This window comes from Anguilla anguilla, chromosome 2 (assembly GCF_013347855.1).
Source record: "Anguilla anguilla isolate fAngAng1 chromosome 2, fAngAng1.pri, whole genome shotgun sequence".
NCBI classification, from domain to species: domain Eukaryota; kingdom Metazoa; phylum Chordata; class Actinopteri; order Anguilliformes; family Anguillidae; genus Anguilla; species Anguilla anguilla.
This window is the reverse complement of record NC_049202.1, coordinates 55,585,097-55,605,024: the sequence shown is the minus strand read 5'-3', so window position 1 is coordinate 55,605,024 and position 19,928 is coordinate 55,585,097. Positions and strand designations below refer to the sequence as shown.

Here is a 19,928-nt window from a genome sequence, read left to right as displayed (position 1 = left end):
ACTTGGGAGAAAAACATTTCCAATTTATTCTACATTTATTTTCAATGTACCCGTCAACCTACTTATTTACAATGCTTTTATTTCTTTAAAGATGACCTGATCTCCTTAACTGGTGACATTACTGAGTGTGTTAAGGCTTCGTAACCATTTTAGATATTTATTACCTCCAGTTTGTAACCCGCTGAGGTCCTTGCATAAAATAGAATGTGTAAATAAAATGTAGGCTGTTAATATCATGCACTGTATAAATAAAATGCATTATTATTGCAATACTTCTATTATTTAGAACTACTGCTCTTGCAACCCCTATCTATTATTGTATCCAAAGAAAGCAAAAATAGGCACAATGATATTTCTGAAGGCACCTGTAGCCTTCTCATCGACAGACACAACAGATGCCGCACAGTCATAACGGCTCCAGCAGGAGGGAAGGATGATAGTAATCCTGGCAGCAGATGAGCAGTTCCGAGGCTGGCATGGGAATGGCATGGGTGGGTAACTAACTCTGCAGAGGCGTTCGGCAGTGCTGAGGGACTGGGAGCAGACCTGTATAGCGCCCACAATTCAGTCACTCAGCCTGAGCTCAGCTCTCCATGGAGCTCCAGATGGACAGGAGAACCCCCGGTGCTTTTTTGGAACTAGAGAGAAGACTCAAACCCGAACCCCCCAGAACTAGAATGGTTCGCGTTTGAATTCTGACCCCGATTTGTACAAGATAAAAAGTACGTCATAAGGAAATGTTCATTACCACGAGGTTACTCTCCAATACAAAACCAATGCAGGCTAATTTCTGAAGGAAAACTGGGATTCCATTGCAGCTTTAGAAAAGCAGTGGGGGTTAATAAAAAAGGGGTCAATGCTACATATACACTATGGCTCCTTATTAAGTGTCAAAAAGCCATAGCTGAATAAGAGGGCAGTAGCCTTTTCCCTTCACTGCCAGATTTCATTTCCTGTTTCTGTATATTAAGTCTCCCGGGTTTTGAGCAGAGCCACTTCCAATGCCAAGACTGGGTCCATTTTACAGATGCCATCATTCCCCGATCCTACCACAGCACTGATCCTCTACTCTGATGTGACAGCATTCAGCACTGATGAAAAGGGTGGCCATTCGAATCGCACATAAATCTTCCCCACCGTTTCATTCCTATTTCTCATAATTTCTGGATCTTGACGCTTGCCAGGAATATATATCAGCAATGCCTCTACAGGAAGTCGGCTTCGGGAGATGATTTTCAGGTCTCAACTGAAAGAAGGCATGCAGAAACTCATCTACGCTTCCCTGAAAAACTGCTGCAACACCATGCATTTACAATCAACTGTGGAATCATGCAGATAATTCATTCATCGCCTCCCATCCCCGAAAAAAAAACCTTCCAACTACAGATATTGAAATGGGACCCCTTAAGTGTACTCAATCAAAATGACCGGAGAAATATGAATTAAGAGTCTGTGATGGGTGAGTAATGAGAAGCAATGAAGATCCAAGCACGGATGGAGTGGACAGTCTGGTACTAATGGAAATCTTAAGGGCTTAGATGAAGTGCTCTGCTCACCTACTTGGAATAATGACTCCGTAAAATAGCCTACATTTCCGTTCCTGTCTCAGGAAATGGTGAACATGAACATTTATGTCTAAACAGCCATCACTCAACAGACCTAATCCTTGCTGTCTTGCCTTTAAAAAGAAATCACAAAAACCAACATCCTAACTTTTTGTTCTTGAGATATGAAAATGCCAAAGTAAGTTGACATAAATGAATAATATTTTCCCTTAATCTGGGCTGTTGGTTATTATTGTATTTTTTGGCCATGTTCAACCCCCGACCTAATTTATCATTTCCAATTATCCGCAACCGCAGGGCCTGCGTTCATGTGTGAACCGCGCTGCTGATTTGGGAGAGTGTACACATCCACGGTTCTCCTCTGAAACATGTGGAGACTAGACCAGACCACAGCTAAGTGGGCAGAGTGGAGTCAGAGGAAGACCCTTCACGGGTGCCCCATTCATGAGCATGTGTTGCCAGAGGGCGTTGAAAGGTGAACCACTTAGTGACTGAACCCTCCAATACCCTGGGTGAAACAATCGGCAATTGCGCATCACCCTATTCGGCTACTGCCAGGGTCAGCACTGGCGCGGGCTGGATTAGATCCGACACCGTGGGGCTCATCCTTGCACCACAGCCTTAACCAAATAGGCCGCCCAGCAGCCCTATTATTATGTTATACGTATGATGGTCCTTGATGTAATCTCATTCACATCAAAGACTGATAACCTCTGTAGTCAAGGGAGTGCAGGGCATTAATCAGCTATTACAGTCACTGCATGAAAAACAGTTTCTGGAAGACATCTGATCTGTTATATTTCAGAGAAATTCGGGGTTTGTGGGTCATGAGCGGTAGTTTCCCCGTGTCAACACGTGCACTTCTGCACACTCCCGGGCCACGTCTGTGATCCTGAGACGTGGACGGCCACGACTGGTCAATTATGCCAAGTGCACGGGCAAGAATACCTCTGTGCGCAAAATGATGTCAGTTTCCAATTCGACATTGGTTTCCGACATTGACACATGCCGCACACGGCCAGGAAATGCGCCCGTTTTTGGATTCGCATCCACCCTGCAAATGCGCCTTTTCATGCAGTGAGTGAATTACAATGTAGCGGTGAGCGCAGTCAGCAAGCGTTCCCGGGCTGAGCCATGGAAACACCCATCACTGCCCAAGAGCAATAAAACTGCGGAACACCTAGAGCCGTCAGTGCTTAATGGTGAGGAGAAACGAATGGGTGCCCGTATCCAGGTCGCCTCTGTGCTCAAGCACTAAGGGAGCTCATTAAAGACAACGGCCAGGAAAGGGTCAGGGGCACCCGACAGTCACCACCATTTTCTTCTAAACCGTGATCGTAATTGCAGCAGGATCACTCTGACTCATTACACAGGGTTCATACACTTTTTCACCAATGATTTTCAATGACTTTTCCATGACTTCTCCACAACCTTTAACTGAATTTCCATGACCAAAACAAATGACTTTATCTCAGCGGGACGATTTAAAATTATTTATTGTAACACTAAGTAAAATTAGGTCTGCATCTGAAACATATGGTGCCTCTCTAAAACAAATAAACACCAGACAGACACACTTAGATACATTCTTTCATATTTTAATTCGAATAGTTTAACATTTTGTCAATGTCTCAAACAGGGCTCGAAATTGCGACCATTTTGGTCGCATATGCTCCCAAAATTTAATATGTGCGACTTCGAAATATAATTGGGAGCATTTGTGCGAGTGCAAATAATTGTTCTGGTGCAACCTTTTTTTTTTTCTTTTTTCAGTCGAACGTCTCTTCCTCTGTACATTCGCTAGTTAGTACACTCAGTGTGTGCCTTGTGAGCTGACGGTGACCCTTCTAACCAATCGTGAGCTTGACATTCTTACCTTTAATGCTGATTTTAAATAGGTTAATATTAGCCTTCAATCACTCCCTTCTGCAGCACTCCACTGTCACGCGACACAGAGAGCTAATGCGTTTACTTATGTTACCTGAAGACAAAAGTTTATGTTCAATTTATTAGCGTTATCGAAAGCTGAAAATTTGAAGCGAACGATTACGGCATTTTTTTTGAAACATTAACGTAGTGTTTTGTGTAGCGACCCGGTTGAAACAGCTAATTTCTCCGATGCAGTTTACTGGCGGTTGATTTAATTAGTGGTATTAATGTGACGAGAAGCGCTTTGTCGTTTGAATGCATAACACGCAATTCCTTGAAGAGTCGACACATTTTAGGCGTGACAGTTTAACTGTTACTTGTAAACCGTACTGTTATATTGTCGTTTTTTATCAATAAAAAATGTATTGCATATATTGTTGGTGCTCCTTACATTTTGGTGGGTGCTCCTAACTTTTTTAAATTGAGAGCACCAGTGCTACCAAGTAAAAAAGTTAATTTCGAGCCCTGATATATTATTGAAGCTGCACTTCCCTGGCATATTGTTGGCACAATGGGGCCTACGTTTACTAACTGCTACATTAGCAGAAGCGTGCCTGTTGGGCGTGCCTGCAAACAGACTGACCCAGACCGAATTAACTTCTCTCACCACCAAAATACCGCGAAGGTTACGTGCCAATTTACGTTCTATTACTATACATACCATTTTTATGATTGGATTAATTAGCAATTGTATTTGATGCAACTTTAGCTATATTTCCATTACTTTTCCAAAACTTTTCAAAAAACATTATTTTCCATAACTTTTCCAGGGCCTGGAAATTGCATTTTAAATTTCAATGACTTTTCCAGGTTTTTCATGACCGTACGAACCCTGATTACAGAACGAACACAAAAAGATTTACACAATGAACATCTTCAAATGTCACCCCTGGAGAGGCCGACACACTGCCCCAGTGTACAGCACACTGAAAACACAAGCTTGAAAGCTTGGTGCTGAAATATGAAGGGTGCTGTGGTGTTAAGCTTGTAGAACTGGGAGTGACCACCCTGAGACAGAAAACAACCATCGAGAGGGTCTGCAGTCAAAGTTCTCAGGCCTTTCAAACCAATGGGGTAAAATACCAATATAGAAATTAAGAAATACTAAGGAGGCCCAAAACGTACAACGAAAAAGATAGTAAGGTAACACCGACCTGCTCCTCTTCCATTCCCACCCCACCTCGAAGTACCCCATGGGATACCAAAATATTACAACAATTGTCTTAGCTTAGCTGCATTATCACTCCACAACATATTTCTTCCTGAAGCATCGTGACTATGAGCAAAAAGACAACTCTATACGCACCACATTAGGAACAGAAAGAGCCCACTGGTGAAGGCAGAAGACGACTGCGGAGGCTTCACTCGTATAGCGACCATTATCTCCGCTGAAGTCAGCCCAGTGAGAGAAACACGAGACTGAGACGATGACAAACGAAGGGCAGAGACCTCGTTTAGCAGAAAAACCTCTGGTGCCAGTAGAAAGGATGTGGGGACAGAAGGTCACGTCAAGGAACACAGTAATGCAATCTGTGCATCTGCCAGAACAGTCAAGATATTAACCGCATATTCGCTCTGTGCCCTTTTTCTGCTGGGGTTTTTAAAAAAACGTGTGAACGAAGTTTCTTCGGTTCAGTTATTTCGGTATTATTACTACATACAAATTAGGCATGAGGCAACATTTCATGCATCATACAGAAAGCCAATTTCTCTCTGCTCCAGATGGATAATATCCTGTATATTTCATTATGAACATTCAAGCATGACTGTCCCTAGTCCTGAATTATAAATACTGAAGCTGATTTGTTCTGTAGGCATAGATTTTTGTTAGTTAGATAACAAAAATCTATAGGTAAACTGAAAATTAACAACCGGATGACACAGAATGCAAAAATCCTATCCATGCAGGCACATCTGCAGCATCATTTCTGCCAACTGAGGAACATTTTGGTTAAAACAGCCACATTGGGGGTTACTGAATGGCTCACCCAAGGATGGGCCCAGCAATTTGGCATGGAACGCGACACTGCCAATGCAGACTGCAGCCAGCACCCCTGCAAGGTGATGCTCTCGGGACGATTCACCCATTACCCCCCAGCGCCCCCCGCTGGTCACTACTCACCAGCGCCTGCGGGTCTGCCTGTTGAGCTGCACGGTGTTTGGGTGTGTGCGGGAGCCCGCGTTGCGATAAGAAGCAGTGGCTGAGAGCCGCGTTTCGGAGGGGAGCACAGGACGGTTGGCGCTCTGCTCAATCAATAGCACAGGTGGTGCCAATGAACACCAGTAAACATGCAAATCGCCGTTACAAAACTGCTGGACAGCTCTGATCCTGCTGTGGCAGCAGAGAACACAAGCATACCTTAGCACCAGTACTCTGAGCTCTGCGACTGCCGCTGTCCTGAGGTACTGCCTTATACGCCTTTAAAGACAGGAATACTGGATATTGGTAAATGTTGCTTTTTTGTGAAGGGCAGAGAGCCGCTTTCCAGCACAAGGGGGCCAGAGCCATCTGCAGTAACCTCAGCCAGTCTATGTGTACGCCGGCATCTTGGAATGCAGTCAACACGTTAATTAGCATTAATCTGCCAGATTCGCTGCCACCTTTGACACCCATTTAGAGCTGCCTTCCAAGTCATCAGAAACAAACGGCACTGACAGCACCACCCACACAATAATTAAGAGACGCTCGAAGACGGTGGCACTACTGGCACATCCCACACAATGAAAGTTCCCTCAGCAGCAGGCAGGCCAAACAAGCATCAAAGATTTCACATCAGACTTTGGGCAACTAGCCTATGAGGAGTCAACTGCCAAACCCATACCCTTTCAATTCTTCAACTGGCTCACCACACTAATCTTCAACCCCAAATGGAACCCATTAAGCATTCTGCTGCTCTAAACACGATGCCGTCGTCAAGCAGTAAAACTATTAGGGAACAGTGACTGAAGCCCTGTTATGAAAGCCAATGAGAAACCACACTGGGAAGAACACATGACAAGCCAGCCGCCGCCAGATGCTACAGGTAACAAAGGCTGCACCTGTTTAAATGTATTCTCACCTTCCCAGAGAGCAGACAATGTTCTCTACTGCACTCTGTCAGAGACAAAGCAGAGATAGAATATGTCCTAAGAACAACTTTTTCCTTGAAGAAATCACATTACTAACGGTTGAAAAGGTGAAGGACCAAATGCTTTCTTCGGCAAAGGAACAGGCAAATTTCCATTTCACAAATCACTCAATATCGTCTGCTGCAGATAAAAAATGATTAATTATATCCTTAATACTCAAATTATCACTGGAAATCCAAGATATTGACCTTTACCACTGATATTGAATGCCTGATCACAACAGACCCATTGTGGTAACATCCTTGGTCTATTCAGGAAGAATCCACATACTTCTCTGAAATGGGCAGAGTAAGCCAGCACATGGTGGTCAAATCTGCGGACAGAGAGACCCTCTGCCCTCACAGGACTATGACCACCAGAGGGCAGTGTCTCAGAATGAAAGGGGTGTGGGCTGTGAAACACACCACCCCACTCCACACAGGGTACTCAGCATGGTGTGCCACCTGGAAGCCCACTATCACTCTCATTATGACATTAGTCTGAAAGTGTGATGTTTAACAGATACACAATCTACTTGAAGCGTTTGTCCAATGTCATTCCAACCTCACGGAATAAAGATAAAATGTATAGTTGGAACAACAGAAATTGCACGATGCCGGTTAAGGTGTGTGGATACTCCAGCTCTCAGACATAAATGGCTCCTGTCCTGAAAAAATTAAAATATTTATGGCCGAGATCACAACAAGCGAAACGGAACTGAAACCGTAAGGACCCTCTGGCAGCTCAGAGAGGGTAATAAAAACTGAGATCTGCATGAGAACCATTTCTCACATCTGTTAATATTACAAAAGCTCAATACAAATGAGATCATTGAGAAACATTTGATCTCCCCCTTCTGAATTGAATGACTAACACTGCTGTAGATGGCCAGTGTGCCAGACTCACCCATGAATTACAACACGTCAAGCAGAAACCATACAGATGGTTAAATGTGATGACTGAGACCACTTAGCATCTGCTCTAAAACTGTAATATATTTACCCCTTGGGTAAAAAAAAATTACTTCTAAACTGTTAAAATATGACTGATGGGAAATAAATTAAAAGTTTTTTCTTAAAAATCTGAACAAACAGTTGGGAGCATATGTATCCGTATCGGTGGTTCTCCTGAGTCTCTGGGTTTCCTGGAACAGCACATTAGCACTTCTCAGCTTTAAAACGGCAACAAAACCTTTCAAAAAGAGCGTCCAAATGGCTCAGTTCAGACACATTCACCTCAAGCACAAGCTGGGACTAATAGACAAAACATTGCGACTGTTTAAACCCCCCCCCCCCAAAAAAAAACATTGCGCCTGACAACGGTTTAAAAATACATTTTTAAAAATCTGAGATGTGAGAATTTCTGGGGTGGATTTTTGTGAAAATATTTGAACTTTTAAAATATTTTAACTAAATGACTGTTAAATTTAAAGGACTATCAATTTAAAAACCACCTCCTTGTAACAGATCAAACATTTTTTACATATGCACTATTGAAGTCATGACTACCCCAAACAGGCAAGACTGAATTTTTGGGAACGAGCACTGTTTCAGAGTGCGTCTCCTACTCCTACCCAGAATGAAAAGGGGTACAAAGGAGTTTTACAAAACTGCACACTGCACACGAAGAAAGGAGACCCTGAGGAGCTATCTGAATGCATGCAACATTTTCTGGTTATTGTCATCAAGACCTGTTTTGAGCGGTTGCTTTCAAGCCCATTACATCAGCCAGAGCAAATTAAAGTCACGCCCATGCTCACTTTACCCTGACGAACTAAGTCATAAATATAAATTTAGCATTTCACGCCCAAGTTAGAAACTGCATGTGAAACCCTCAGAGAATTGCCAAAAAAAAAAAGAAACTCTTACATAAACATTCACTCTTTTTAACGGCATGAATATTGAATTAATATTCTCAACCTGCACTCCGACAAAAGGTAAGGAAATGGCCAAATTGGACTCGGCCATTTTGCCATACTGGTGTTCTTCATGGATTGGAAAAGAGGAAAATCAATTGTCCCCGGGGGCTTGCTCTGTGAGAGGCAACTGATCTCAGCGTGGCTAATCATATCTGAAGACGTGCAGCCAATAGCAAACAAGGATGTCAGTCCGCGTGTGGATCAGGCCCGCCTGGAGTCAGAAACGCTAGCTGATGCCACAGTGCCTCCCTAATCACCTCCGGAAACACACCTGCTGTCTTTAATGGACAATGGCCATTTCACTGTTCATAGTGGCTTTCAATGAGCCCCCTACAGTATGCGGCTAAAGCAAGCGCAACAGATTAATGTCCCATCAGTGGTTTCTAGAACTGATTTTGTCAATAAAATTCTGAATGCACAAGTAGTTACCTTGGCAACAGCCAGTTCATTCCCAGTTTCAAATTCTATTTTCCATTAAGGTATGCTGGTTTAAGATAAAGCAGCGCTGACTTCCGCTTCAACTGAATAAATCACAATCCCAGGAATGCCAGGCACAACATTCCTGGGATTCTATTACAATGATGAGCAGCCACTCCTTTGTTTGCATAGAACAATTCCACACCACTCTTTTGTTATTTAAACACTTCAATTGTGTTTTTATGAATGTGTTTAATAAGATGTCCAGCACATTTACAAGATTCTCAGCTATGTGCATGTATTGATACACATCTCTTCTTTCAGGGCTTGGTAGGCATGACCCTGCTAAATCACTAGGTCTCAGCGGAGCAGAAAGAATCCTGACTGTGGCAGTGTGGACTGGGGCTAGAAGCCCTCAGGAGCAGGGCAGAATTAGGGCTGGAAGCCCTGAGGAGCAGGGCAGAATTAGGGCTAGAAGCCCTGGAGAGCAGGGTGGAACTGGGGCTGGAAACCCTGGGGAACTGGGTGGAACTGGGGCTGGAAGCCCTGGGGAACAGGGCAGAATTAGGGCTGGAAGCCCTGGGGAGCAGGGTGGAACTGGGGCTGGAAACCCTGGGGAACAGGGTGGAACTGGGGCTGGAAGCCCTGGGGAACAGGGCAGAATTAGGGCTGGAAGCCCTGGGGAGCAGGGTGGAACTGGGGCTGGAAGCCCTGAGGAGCAGGGCAGAATTAGGGTTGGAAGCCCTGAGGAGCAGGGCAGAATTAGGGCTGGAAGCCCTGGGGAGCAGGGTGGAACTGGGGCTGGAAGCCCTGGGGAGCAGGGCGGAACTGACCATATTGTTATCAGGGGAAAGAGGGTTTGGATCTACAGCTCATTTCCAGCCTCTTCTTACAGACCTTGCGTGTATTGTCTATCATCAAATAGGTTTTTATTCTGCCAAATACAGGTTTTACTCTGCATTAAATTTGAAGCAAAAGAGAGAGAAAAAAAGACATTTTTCATTGATTTTTTCGTTTTTTCCCATTTCATTTTTCAGATTTCACCCATGCTGCGAGAAAGGTATCCTGTGACTCAATGCCCAGCCAAGCATGCAATTATCATTCCAAAAGTGCATGAAGACAGGACAAGGCCACAGACTCAGGAACAACAAACCCCCACACCACAGCTTCCCCCGCCAGTCTCAGGCTTACCCTGCTGTACCCTACCACCCAAGGGCATTTCAAAGCCCAGGCAAAACCACAGACCAAAGTTTTATTTCAAGGCTTTAAGATAACACAGTGTAGAGATTTCACATCTTTTTACATTGATAAAACATTCCTCTAAAAATGCACACATACAGAGAAACTGATGAGAACTGCAAAAGTCTATTTCCTGACGGTCTAAGTGCTGTGTGCAAGCATAAGCTTTGTTTCCTATCCACAGAGAACACTATAGGTGTGCTAGTATGTTTCCTGTATTAATGTACAGGCTTTACGATACGATTTATCCCATAGGTCCACTGAGAACCATTACGTTTTCCAATGAAACTGAAAGATAATGGTGATACAGGGAGGGTTGAGCAGTGCTGCTGCACTCTACTGATTATAGGTAAATCCACATGGGTACCAAACAAAAATGCTTTTGCAAAGCACGGCTGTGAAAATCTAATCACAGCCAATCAGTACAACAGAAAGGCAGTTTTGCATGAGAAAAGAAATGTAAAAAATCATGATTCATCTAGTCATGGACAACTAATGAAATCCATCAACCTTCCACAGATACACTGCTGTTATTGGAAGACTCACTTATTAGAACTTCATGTAATCCCAATGTAATGAGCTGAATGGCAGAAGTGTCATAAACTGGATGGTACCCAAGTGACAGTAAACCTAGCCATAAAGATACCATCACTAGAACATGTGCAATAGGAATCAGGGCCAGGAAAAGCAAATACAGAATGGGAAAACTGCAGTGTGAGACTGTCAGAACAAGTGGCACAGAGCATCACGAAGTGCCGCCGATTGGAATTATCCAATGGCCAAATGAAGGTAATGTATGCATACTCCTAAGTGTGTAGTACAGCATGGGCAGGCAGTGAATGAATTGCCCGACATTTGCCTTGTCCTTGCTTGTTGGGAAGCAGAAAGGAGGACAGGCGACTCACCTTTGGGTTTCCACACTGCTCACACCTGATGTACTTTGCTGTAGAAACAGAGAAAACAAGTTCAGCCATGTTTGCCTGTGCGAATACACTTATGAATACAACTCCTACTGCACTAATAATAAGCAGAGACTTGCTAAACGCAACAAGGTTGAAATGACATACAAATAACCAATTTATTCATATGTCATGGTTAAAAGTGGGAAAACACCCCAAAACATTCACCTTCAAGAACATTCATCATCCAATCAATAAATAATAACAAAAAAGACCGAAGTCATAGTACAAGGCTCTATACTCTTAGCCATAATTCCTTTTTGAATGGGACACAGTAATGGAAAACCTTTGAGAGTTTTTGGTTTAACCCTGAAGTGCCTGTGCTCAGTGCTATATTTCTGTGGTTCCCAAGGACCCACACTAAACTGCACTATACTGAACTATACCATTTGGTGTTCTATTATCCCTGTTAGCTATCACCTCAACTGTAACCTGCTCAACACATCATCTTTTGCTGCGATGGATCCCTTGTAGCATTCCATTCTACTGCTACTTTACACCAGGCTGGACAGGTTCCTCTCGACATTTCTTCCCATTGGGGAGTTTTTTCTCGACACTGTTTCAGAGTTTTCTCCCCAGAGAAGAGATTTTTTACATCGTGTACTTGCTATTTGGAGGTTCAGACCTGGTCTTTGCTCTGTCTGCTCTGTTTCTCGCCTTGCTACTCTGTAAAGTGTCCTTGTGACAGTTCTCGGTAAAAAAAGCACCATACAAATTGAATTGAATTGAATTGAATCGAATCGAAGGACCCACTTACGTTTCTGCTCCAGGTTGAAATTCTTGTGGGGGTTGCGGGCTTTCTTCTTTTGCTTGTTTTTGGAGAGGAATTCTGTGGTGCCATCGCTGTCCTCCAGTGCTCTCTTCACACACGCCACCTTCATCTGTGGCTTGGGCTGCCCATTCTCACTCCCTGGTTCCTTTGGCCTAAGGAACAGATCTAGATTTTAAAAGAGGAAGCTACACAAGCGGCTTCATCTTTTTTATAATGCCACAATCTACCCTAAATAAGCCATACACTAGGTAAGCACGAAAAAAGGAAAACGACTTCAAACAATCTGTTAGCAAAGGAGATTATGTATCGATTTTAGATATTAACTGGTAAAAAGCTACATCAAACTTGACAGGAAGAACAGTGGCCCAATTATTGTTATCAGTCTCATGCATTATAGCTGAAAATGAATCATTACAGCACGGTGCATATGACATCAGGATCAATATAAGGCAATGATTCAGAGATCCAATAATGGTCTTTCAGAGACATTAACTAGCAAAGGGCCAAATTTCACTTCAGAAAACCGACTTTTGAAGAGACAACAGTGGAAAATATCAATACCGTGGCTTCCGCATTACTAACAAGTTCAATGCCTAAGGCACAAAAACCTTTTGAAGAGCACTCTCAACACACGTAGCTTACAATAATGAAAAAAGTATAAACCCAAGTCCCGAAGGGAGGCAATACAAGGAAAAATCTGTGTAAATTTTAAGGAGGGAGAACACATGGCAGAGAGGCCAACCATGGAAGATGTGCAGAAATTAAGGTAAAAACGCTAACAAAGACAAATAAAGACCAGAGGAAGAACTGTACAGACTATGCTGTTATGAATAAACAGGTGTTACATGTCCATGTTGCAGAGGAAAGAATATTCCAGAGACATGACAGAGCAACAGAATGGGACAAGCAGGAAGAAAGGTGGACATATCTGAAGGGTAGGGTTTAACCCTCCTGTGTGGTGTGAGACTGGAAAGATACAATTTTATTTTCAATAACTAACTTTTTCTCTCTCCCACCATTGCTACAGACTGAATGCAACAAGCCTTGAAATACTGGTATAATGTCATTTGGGCTTATGAAAATGAGATGCCTGAATCACCAACCAAGACTAATAACATTATTTGTGAAAAATAATGCTATATATCCGTGCCCATATATGACTGTCTCTCTAAATGACCTGAAACTTTTGTTTTGAAACATGGAATTCTGGAAGATTTGAGAATGATTCCCCTGTCCATGAGACTTTACATCTCCTGTCACAGAATGCATATATTAATAAAAATTATATTAAATGATGTATTTATCAAGCAGGAAAAAGTGTATATGGCCTTGATTTCTTTGCAGTCCATTCAGTGCACACAAACTCCAGCACCCGTTTCCGTTCTTTGGCGATTGTCATGGAAACAGTCCAGGGAGATTGTGTGGTCTGTGTTAGGCTATTTGCCGCAAGATAATGCCGTCAGCATCCGACTTGTTGACGTGGGCAACATCAAAGTGAAGATAAACAAGGTTTTCAATCAGGAATTTGATACTGAACCACTGAAAAACAGAGAATGAGCGAACTGCAAGCAAGGTTCAGCTGACAAAGAAAGTACTATTGAAATGTGTCCTTGCCATCAAGTGCTACCTGTTCAACATCCCACAGAAACATGGTGTGTTCAAAGGAGCTATTCATTAATTAAGGGGCTGTTTGATTGTGAGCATACACAAATAAGCACGGAATGACCCAGTGCACATCACATGCTGAAGGAAGTGAAGGACATTAGACTCACACAGAAATGGGAAGGCTCCTCACCATGAAATTGCAGTCGAGTTACTAAATGAGCTGTAAATTAAACAGAACACTCCAGTAACCAATACTACAGCATCGCATTTGGCGAATGAGCAAAGAGGGCTTGTGCTTACACGGGTCGCACGTATGGTTGGCAGATCCAATGTGGGAACGGCAGACCATTTACGCTCTTCCGCCCGTCTCCCCCCTTGGCCATTTCCTCCTGGATCATGAGGAAATAAACACACCATTTTTTACAAGAAGAAATGTAGCATGGACAACGTTACATTTTATTTCCAGGGGCTGGGCTTATGGGGAGATCGATCACCATTTATACATTTCACTTATGTCAGTCTATACCATTTGCACCCACGGAGGGCAGTGAAGCTGAGGAACATGGATTAATGAGTGAGCCAGTCAACAATTCCACCACAAGTAACACAGTGTTCTAAGGAGAGCTAGCACAAATAGTGCTGCATCTCTCACTGAAGACATTTAATAAACAGAGTAACTGGGAAGTTGCTTATTCTGCTTTAAACTGAGGAACTCTGGCTTCCTTACGACTGTCCTACCCCAGGCTGAGGAAGCCATATGTGCCCTGCCAGGGCAGGCTAATGGTGACTCAAACTAGCCATGCCTAAGTTTGTCAAACACAATTACGGCACCAAAGAATCCTATACTCCACCTTTAAGATTTGAGGACTGAAATGAAGACAGATTTGTAAAGTACCCAACCTGGCAGCGCTGCTTCAGCTGTCTGTTGACCTCCGCCATTCCAGACAGGGTCTTCACCTTGGCCAACTCTTCTCTTAGCTCCTGATAGATCTGCAGTCTGTGGACAGAGAAAAACAATGGTAGCTCCTACCAGCTAGACCCAAGTCATTTCACAGCAGAGACAGAGGTATGCCAGCACATTTTCCATTGTAGAGCTAGACTCATGCTAACACCTTTTCCACTGTAAATCTACTCACAGCCCAACACCGTTTCCTCTGTAGAGCTAGATCTAGGCTAGCATCTATTCTGCTGTATTTCTGATAGACAGTAGTACAAGTGCAGTCTTCCTAAAGCAGAGTTTGACCCGAAAAAAGCCTACATATTCCTTCCATTGTCTTTTGTTGGGTGATGGTGGCGTTCTCCTCCCTATACAGCACTGATACTGAAGGAAGCAACATTAGATATCATACAGCTTATAGCTTCCACTTTCAAGCAGGCCTGAATCAGTACCAAGTCAGACCGGTTCCAGCTCAACAGAGGAAAATGGACACTGAAGAGTGATTACGGTCTAGTAATGAGAATATGCTCATGGCAGGCTGCTTATATTACATCTCTTATTTATGCGAGGCCAAGACACTCAGATTTATTCCACTTCAGTCTGAGACAAAGCAGAAGAGAAATCAAAGGGGCCCCTGGCGGTGACGTACGTGTGGTGCCAGAGTTTGAAGAGGTGCGCGCGGACGTAGGACAGGGAGCAGGGGTACTGCTGAACAACCTCCAGGTACTCCTCCGCCATCTCCCACACAGGCGGGCTGGAGCCCTCAAACAGCGCCGGGTTGTGGAGATTCCCCTCTGAGACAGTAACACACACAATGTGTCCAGTACATGCACGGCACTGTAAAACAAGCATTTCAGCTAACGTGCATTACTGTCTAGATGTGCTCTGCAGCAGGGGGCCAAGATGTTTCCTAATTCCCATTCATTAGTTAGTTACGGACATATCTGTAGTGGACCACTGCTCTCTTCTGTGATAGTCAGAATCAGTGCAAGGTAGCCACCCACTGGTATAAAAGTGCATTACATTGATAATATAACCCTTAGGCTTCCTTATCCATCACATACACAATCTTCTATCACAAACTGGGAGAAATTGCCATTTCTTTCAGCTCAGTGGGTATGAAGACCTTGAGTTGGCTTTTGTGACTCTTTCACTGAAAACACCCACAAAAATCCAACCATTCAATTCAAAAGGAACACTGCACCACAGAATGAATCGATAGAAAACCAGTATATCAGGATTAACTGAAAAAAAGCGGCTTTTTTATTTATTTTTTTAGAAGAGGAACAAGATTCAATTGAAGTTTCTTTTCCAGTGTTGCCAGTATCTGGCTTTATCACATATGATTGAAGCTTCTTTGATCTACACAACCTGAGCACCAGCAGAGGAATCACTGCAGATTTATCTGCAGACTGGCAATATTGCATTCCCACCCCACACCACTACTCTCTCAGTCCATTCAGACACAAGGCAAGTATGAACTTAGGACACCTCGCCTGCTTTTTCAACTCCACCTCCTGGGCCAGTCAAGGCCAAACTCCAATTAAAATTTAAAAAATACGGTTTACTCCATATTTCACTTCTCCCAGGTTGGACTGACAATAATGTCTGCAAGACAGCTAGCTACATCACTGCAACGTCTCCCTCTTATTCTGGAGAGCACACACTCAGCGTTTGCTGAAACAAATTTTTTCACTCACTCTGTGGTCCATCTGTTGAGCTGCACAGTCACTATGCCAGACCAGCAGAGCCGTGCAGTCATTATGTCAGACCAGCTGAGCTGCGCAGTCACTGTGTCAGACCAGCTGAGCTGCGCAGTCACTATGCTAGACCAGCTGAGATGCGCAGTCATTGTGTCAGACCAGCAGAGCTCCGCAGTCATTGTGTCAGACTAGCAGAGCTGCGCCGTCATTGTGGCAGACCAGCTGAGCTGTGCAGTCGTTGTGGCAGACCAGCTGAGCTGCGCAGTCATTGTGTCAGACCAGCAGAGCTCCGCAGTCATTGTGCCAGACTAGCAGAGCTGCGCTGTCGTTGTGGCAGACCAGCTGAGCTGCGCAGTCATTGTGGCAGTCAACTTTACGGCTTACACGGGAAGCACAAGCAGACTGGAGGTGTCAACTGAGCAGATGAGTCACTACTGTGGTGTGAGACAGGGAATACAGTACTGACTCAAACCCTCTTTTACCGTGTGATTCTAAGCCCAATTCCTCGCCCAACCACAGTCAGCACTGGCACAGTCAGGCCAAGATTCAGAACTGAGAGAGCTCATTACTGGAGAAAGGGCTTGCGCTTTAGAAGGATGTGCTACCTGGAATGTTCCAGAATGTCCAATGCCTGAGCAGCATACTGTGCTACCCAACTCAGCCCCTGAGGCTCCTCCCTGCTATATCTCAGCCATCTGCTCGGCCAATGAAAACGCTCAGTCAGCGTGACGTGCGCCGTACCTGCACTCATGACCCCATGCACGCCCGTCTCATCCATGCAGCGCTGCACGTCACTCAGGTGCTGGATATTCCCATTCGCAAACACAGGGATGTTCACTGCTTTCCTGCAGCAGCGAGATCACACAGGAAATCAGACCTGCCTGCAGTCCCCCGAGCAACAAACAAAAGGAAGCTAAATTCCTGTTTTTCACTCACTGACAAACATGCTTTGCCCCTGGTGCATCCATTCGCCTTCGGTCATAAAAAATTGTGGCCCATTTGCCTAATGGTTACCAACTGTTTTAAGACATTTGGTCCACAAAAGCTCTGGAACGTACCGCACAGCCTTGATGTGCTCCCAGCTTGCAATGCCGGTCATCGCTCCTTTTTGCTCTTTGGTTCGGCCATGGACAGTCAACAGCTAAGGAACAAGCAACACGGCGCTTTAATGCGGAAGCCTATGCTACATCCATCCTAAAGCTAATGCTTAAAGAGACGGACTAAGTCCATTACCTGGCATCCAGCCTTCTCCAGCATCTTGGCGTACTCCACTGTTTTTTCCATCTCCGAGAACACTCGGATTTTACATGTGAGAGGCACTGAAATTTTCTCATTGGCTAGTGTGACTAAAGAGGGAGAAGGAAAAGAAAGACAAGGACAATCAAAAGTCATGTTTCCAGGGCTATGTTTCAGGCAGACAAAGACCACGGTTGAACGATAATCCTCAAAATAGTACAGCACGTTTCAACGGCCAAAACTATAGATCAGCTATAATGTAGAAAAATCAGAAGCATTCCTACAGATAACGGATGTGGGCTGAGATTATCTTTTGTTGGGTTGGCAAGGGTAAAGACATAAAGATGGTAGATTCCCTACTTACGCATCTTCTCCAGAAGGTTCCACTCCTCCTGTAGAAAGGCACCATAGTGTCCTTGGACAGAAGAAACACAAACTAGCATGTTAACTAGCATCTATACAGTATGTGTTATGTGTAAGAGTTAACTACTCCAGTCTGAGCTCAGCTGTATTAGCAAATAACTTCAGTATCACATCTGATAAATAAATGTCATTTTGGTGAACATGCCCAATCATTAAAGTCTGTGTGCTGAATGTCACCTCTCTTAGCGATCATCTGAGGGCAGCCCAAGTTGAGATCAATGGCATCACAGTAATCCTGAGCCAGCAAAGCAGCCTTGACAAAGACTTCTGGGTCATTTGCACAGAACTAGAAAAACACAGATAATGAAAAACATCTGCACTCACTTAGGTTTTTAGAATACTGTGTTTTTCTCTGTGACATTGCTGCCAATGGGCATGTGTGCAAGTTAAGGAAGCAAGCTCACCTGTGCAATGAGGGGTCTATCTTCTGGACAAGCTTCGTTGTATAGGTTCTCACGGCGATAATTGGGGTCACGCACAAAAACCTGCGCGTGCAGCATGGGGGTGTAGCACAACTCAGCACCGTGCCTGCGACTCAACAGCCTCCATGCCAGCTCGCTCTGGTCCACCATGGGAGCCACAACATAGCGTGCCCCCTTAAGAGTGGTCCTCCAGAACTCGAAACCCTGCAGCTTTGGCATGGCCACAGCCTGTGAGAAACAATTCGCCGATTTGATTTTCTGTAACACAATTCAAACCACAACTAACGAAGTACCTTATGTGCACCACCTATTCTAATCAGACACAACATAAGCTAACTGACAGCTAGTAGGTTAGCAAACTATCTGCTCTGGAAGTCCGTTGAGATTTGTGAAGCCGTAGCGCGGTTGCTAGCTTGCACAAATATTTTCTCAAATGACACGCAACACGATGTCATTAGTAACGCCTCGTCAAGCCAAACCGATGCACCGAAAAGGTAAGTCTTTCTCAAGTTGCAGTTTTGTCGTCAAGATTTAGCCAAGCACAGGTTGCTGTGTGCACATGCTTGAACGCATACCGAAGCCTTCTGGCGGAGGACTGCGAACTAAAACTGGTTACCTTAACTTTCTTTCTAAAACGAACAATCATTGCTCCGTAATCTGTATGAACGTTTTATACCCATAAAATATTTTTTCTCTCAGTTTCGGAGTACTGACCAGTTCTTACAAACAGCTGCACTTCGATCAAATGTATCCACCGACCACCTACCAACCACCTTCAATCGTGCGACTGCCGTCCACTTCCGAGTGTTTCTATGGTTGTGTTACACAAAAATCTGACGGATGGGAAACATCGGGCCCGTTTTTGTAGCCTACCGACAAAGGGTGTTTACAAATGTATGCCTTCTCTAACAAATTAAAATTATGTGCAGTATTTTGTCATTGCAATTAACCCCAGTATCCATATATTATGAATATTCACCATACTGTTATGGCTACATATAAACGTTTATTTTCTAATTTTACTGCAAGATGTGGTCCAGGCCTGAAAAAATTACTATCACCCATACTGACCAATACTGTGATGCCTGGTCACAGATAGTATTTCATCTAATCCAAGGAATACAACATTGGCAGAGTGAACCAAGACACACTTCATGGAAAAAAGTATGTGGACACCTGACATTCTCAGAGCATTAGTGAGGTCGGGCACTGATTTGGCAATTAGGCCTGGCTTGCAGTTGGTTTTCCAATTGCAAGGTGCTGGATGGGGTTGAGATCAGGGCTCTGTGCAGGCCAGTCAAGTTCTTCCACACCGATCTCAGCAAAACTATTTTTATATTGACCTTGTTATGTACTCAGGGGCATTATTATGCTGAAACAGGAGAGGGCCTTCCCCAAGCTCAGGATTGTCTAGAATGTCATTGCATTATGATTTGGCTTCACGAGAAGGGGCCTAGCCCAAATCATGAATATTCTTGGTCATATAGTGTACATATGTGAATAGGTGTTTAATGTATTGGGAAAGTATTTTTATTATTTATTTTCAAACAGTATGTGCTCAGAAGCTAGAGCATGCTGTGTTGGACAGGAGCAATGTGGTTGTGGTTTAAATGCTTGCATGAATTCACATTGGCAGGTAACAGAATTCTTCACATGAAATAAATCCTAAACCAGTTTATTTGCATGAAATCAATA

At 43.9% G+C, this 19,928-nt stretch overlaps 1 protein-coding gene across 2 annotated transcripts in view; it reads right to left on the bottom strand.

The window, feature by feature from the left end:
• The window catches only part of dus1l (dihydrouridine synthase 1-like (S. cerevisiae)), a 29,044-nt gene extending 9,986 nt beyond the window's left edge, over nucleotides 1–19,058 (bottom strand). The window contains exons 1-12 of one of the 2 annotated variants that reach the window (XM_035406690.1): nucleotides 19,000–19,058; nucleotides 18,216–18,461; nucleotides 17,989–18,097; nucleotides 17,753–17,803; nucleotides 17,386–17,498; nucleotides 17,211–17,293; nucleotides 16,894–16,997; nucleotides 15,099–15,243; nucleotides 14,413–14,509; nucleotides 13,813–13,901; nucleotides 11,893–12,059; nucleotides 11,082–11,119 (exon numbers count right to left, since the gene is read on the bottom strand). In XM_035406690.1, the coding sequence (XP_035262581.1) occupies nucleotides 11,082–11,119; nucleotides 11,893–12,059; nucleotides 13,813–13,901; nucleotides 14,413–14,509; nucleotides 15,099–15,243; nucleotides 16,894–16,997; nucleotides 17,211–17,293; nucleotides 17,386–17,498; nucleotides 17,753–17,803; nucleotides 17,989–18,097; nucleotides 18,216–18,452 (1,233 nt within the window). In that variant the 5' untranslated portion in view covers nucleotides 18,453–18,461; nucleotides 19,000–19,058. Of the gene's footprint in view, nucleotides 1–11,081; nucleotides 11,120–11,892; nucleotides 12,060–13,812; nucleotides 13,902–14,412; nucleotides 14,510–15,098; nucleotides 15,244–16,893; nucleotides 16,998–17,210; nucleotides 17,294–17,385; nucleotides 17,499–17,752; nucleotides 17,804–17,988; nucleotides 18,098–18,215; nucleotides 18,462–18,947 lie in introns of both variants that reach the window. The other variant, XM_035406689.1, reaches the window with a different exon arrangement.
• Nucleotides 19,059–19,928: the final 870 nt, after the last annotated feature.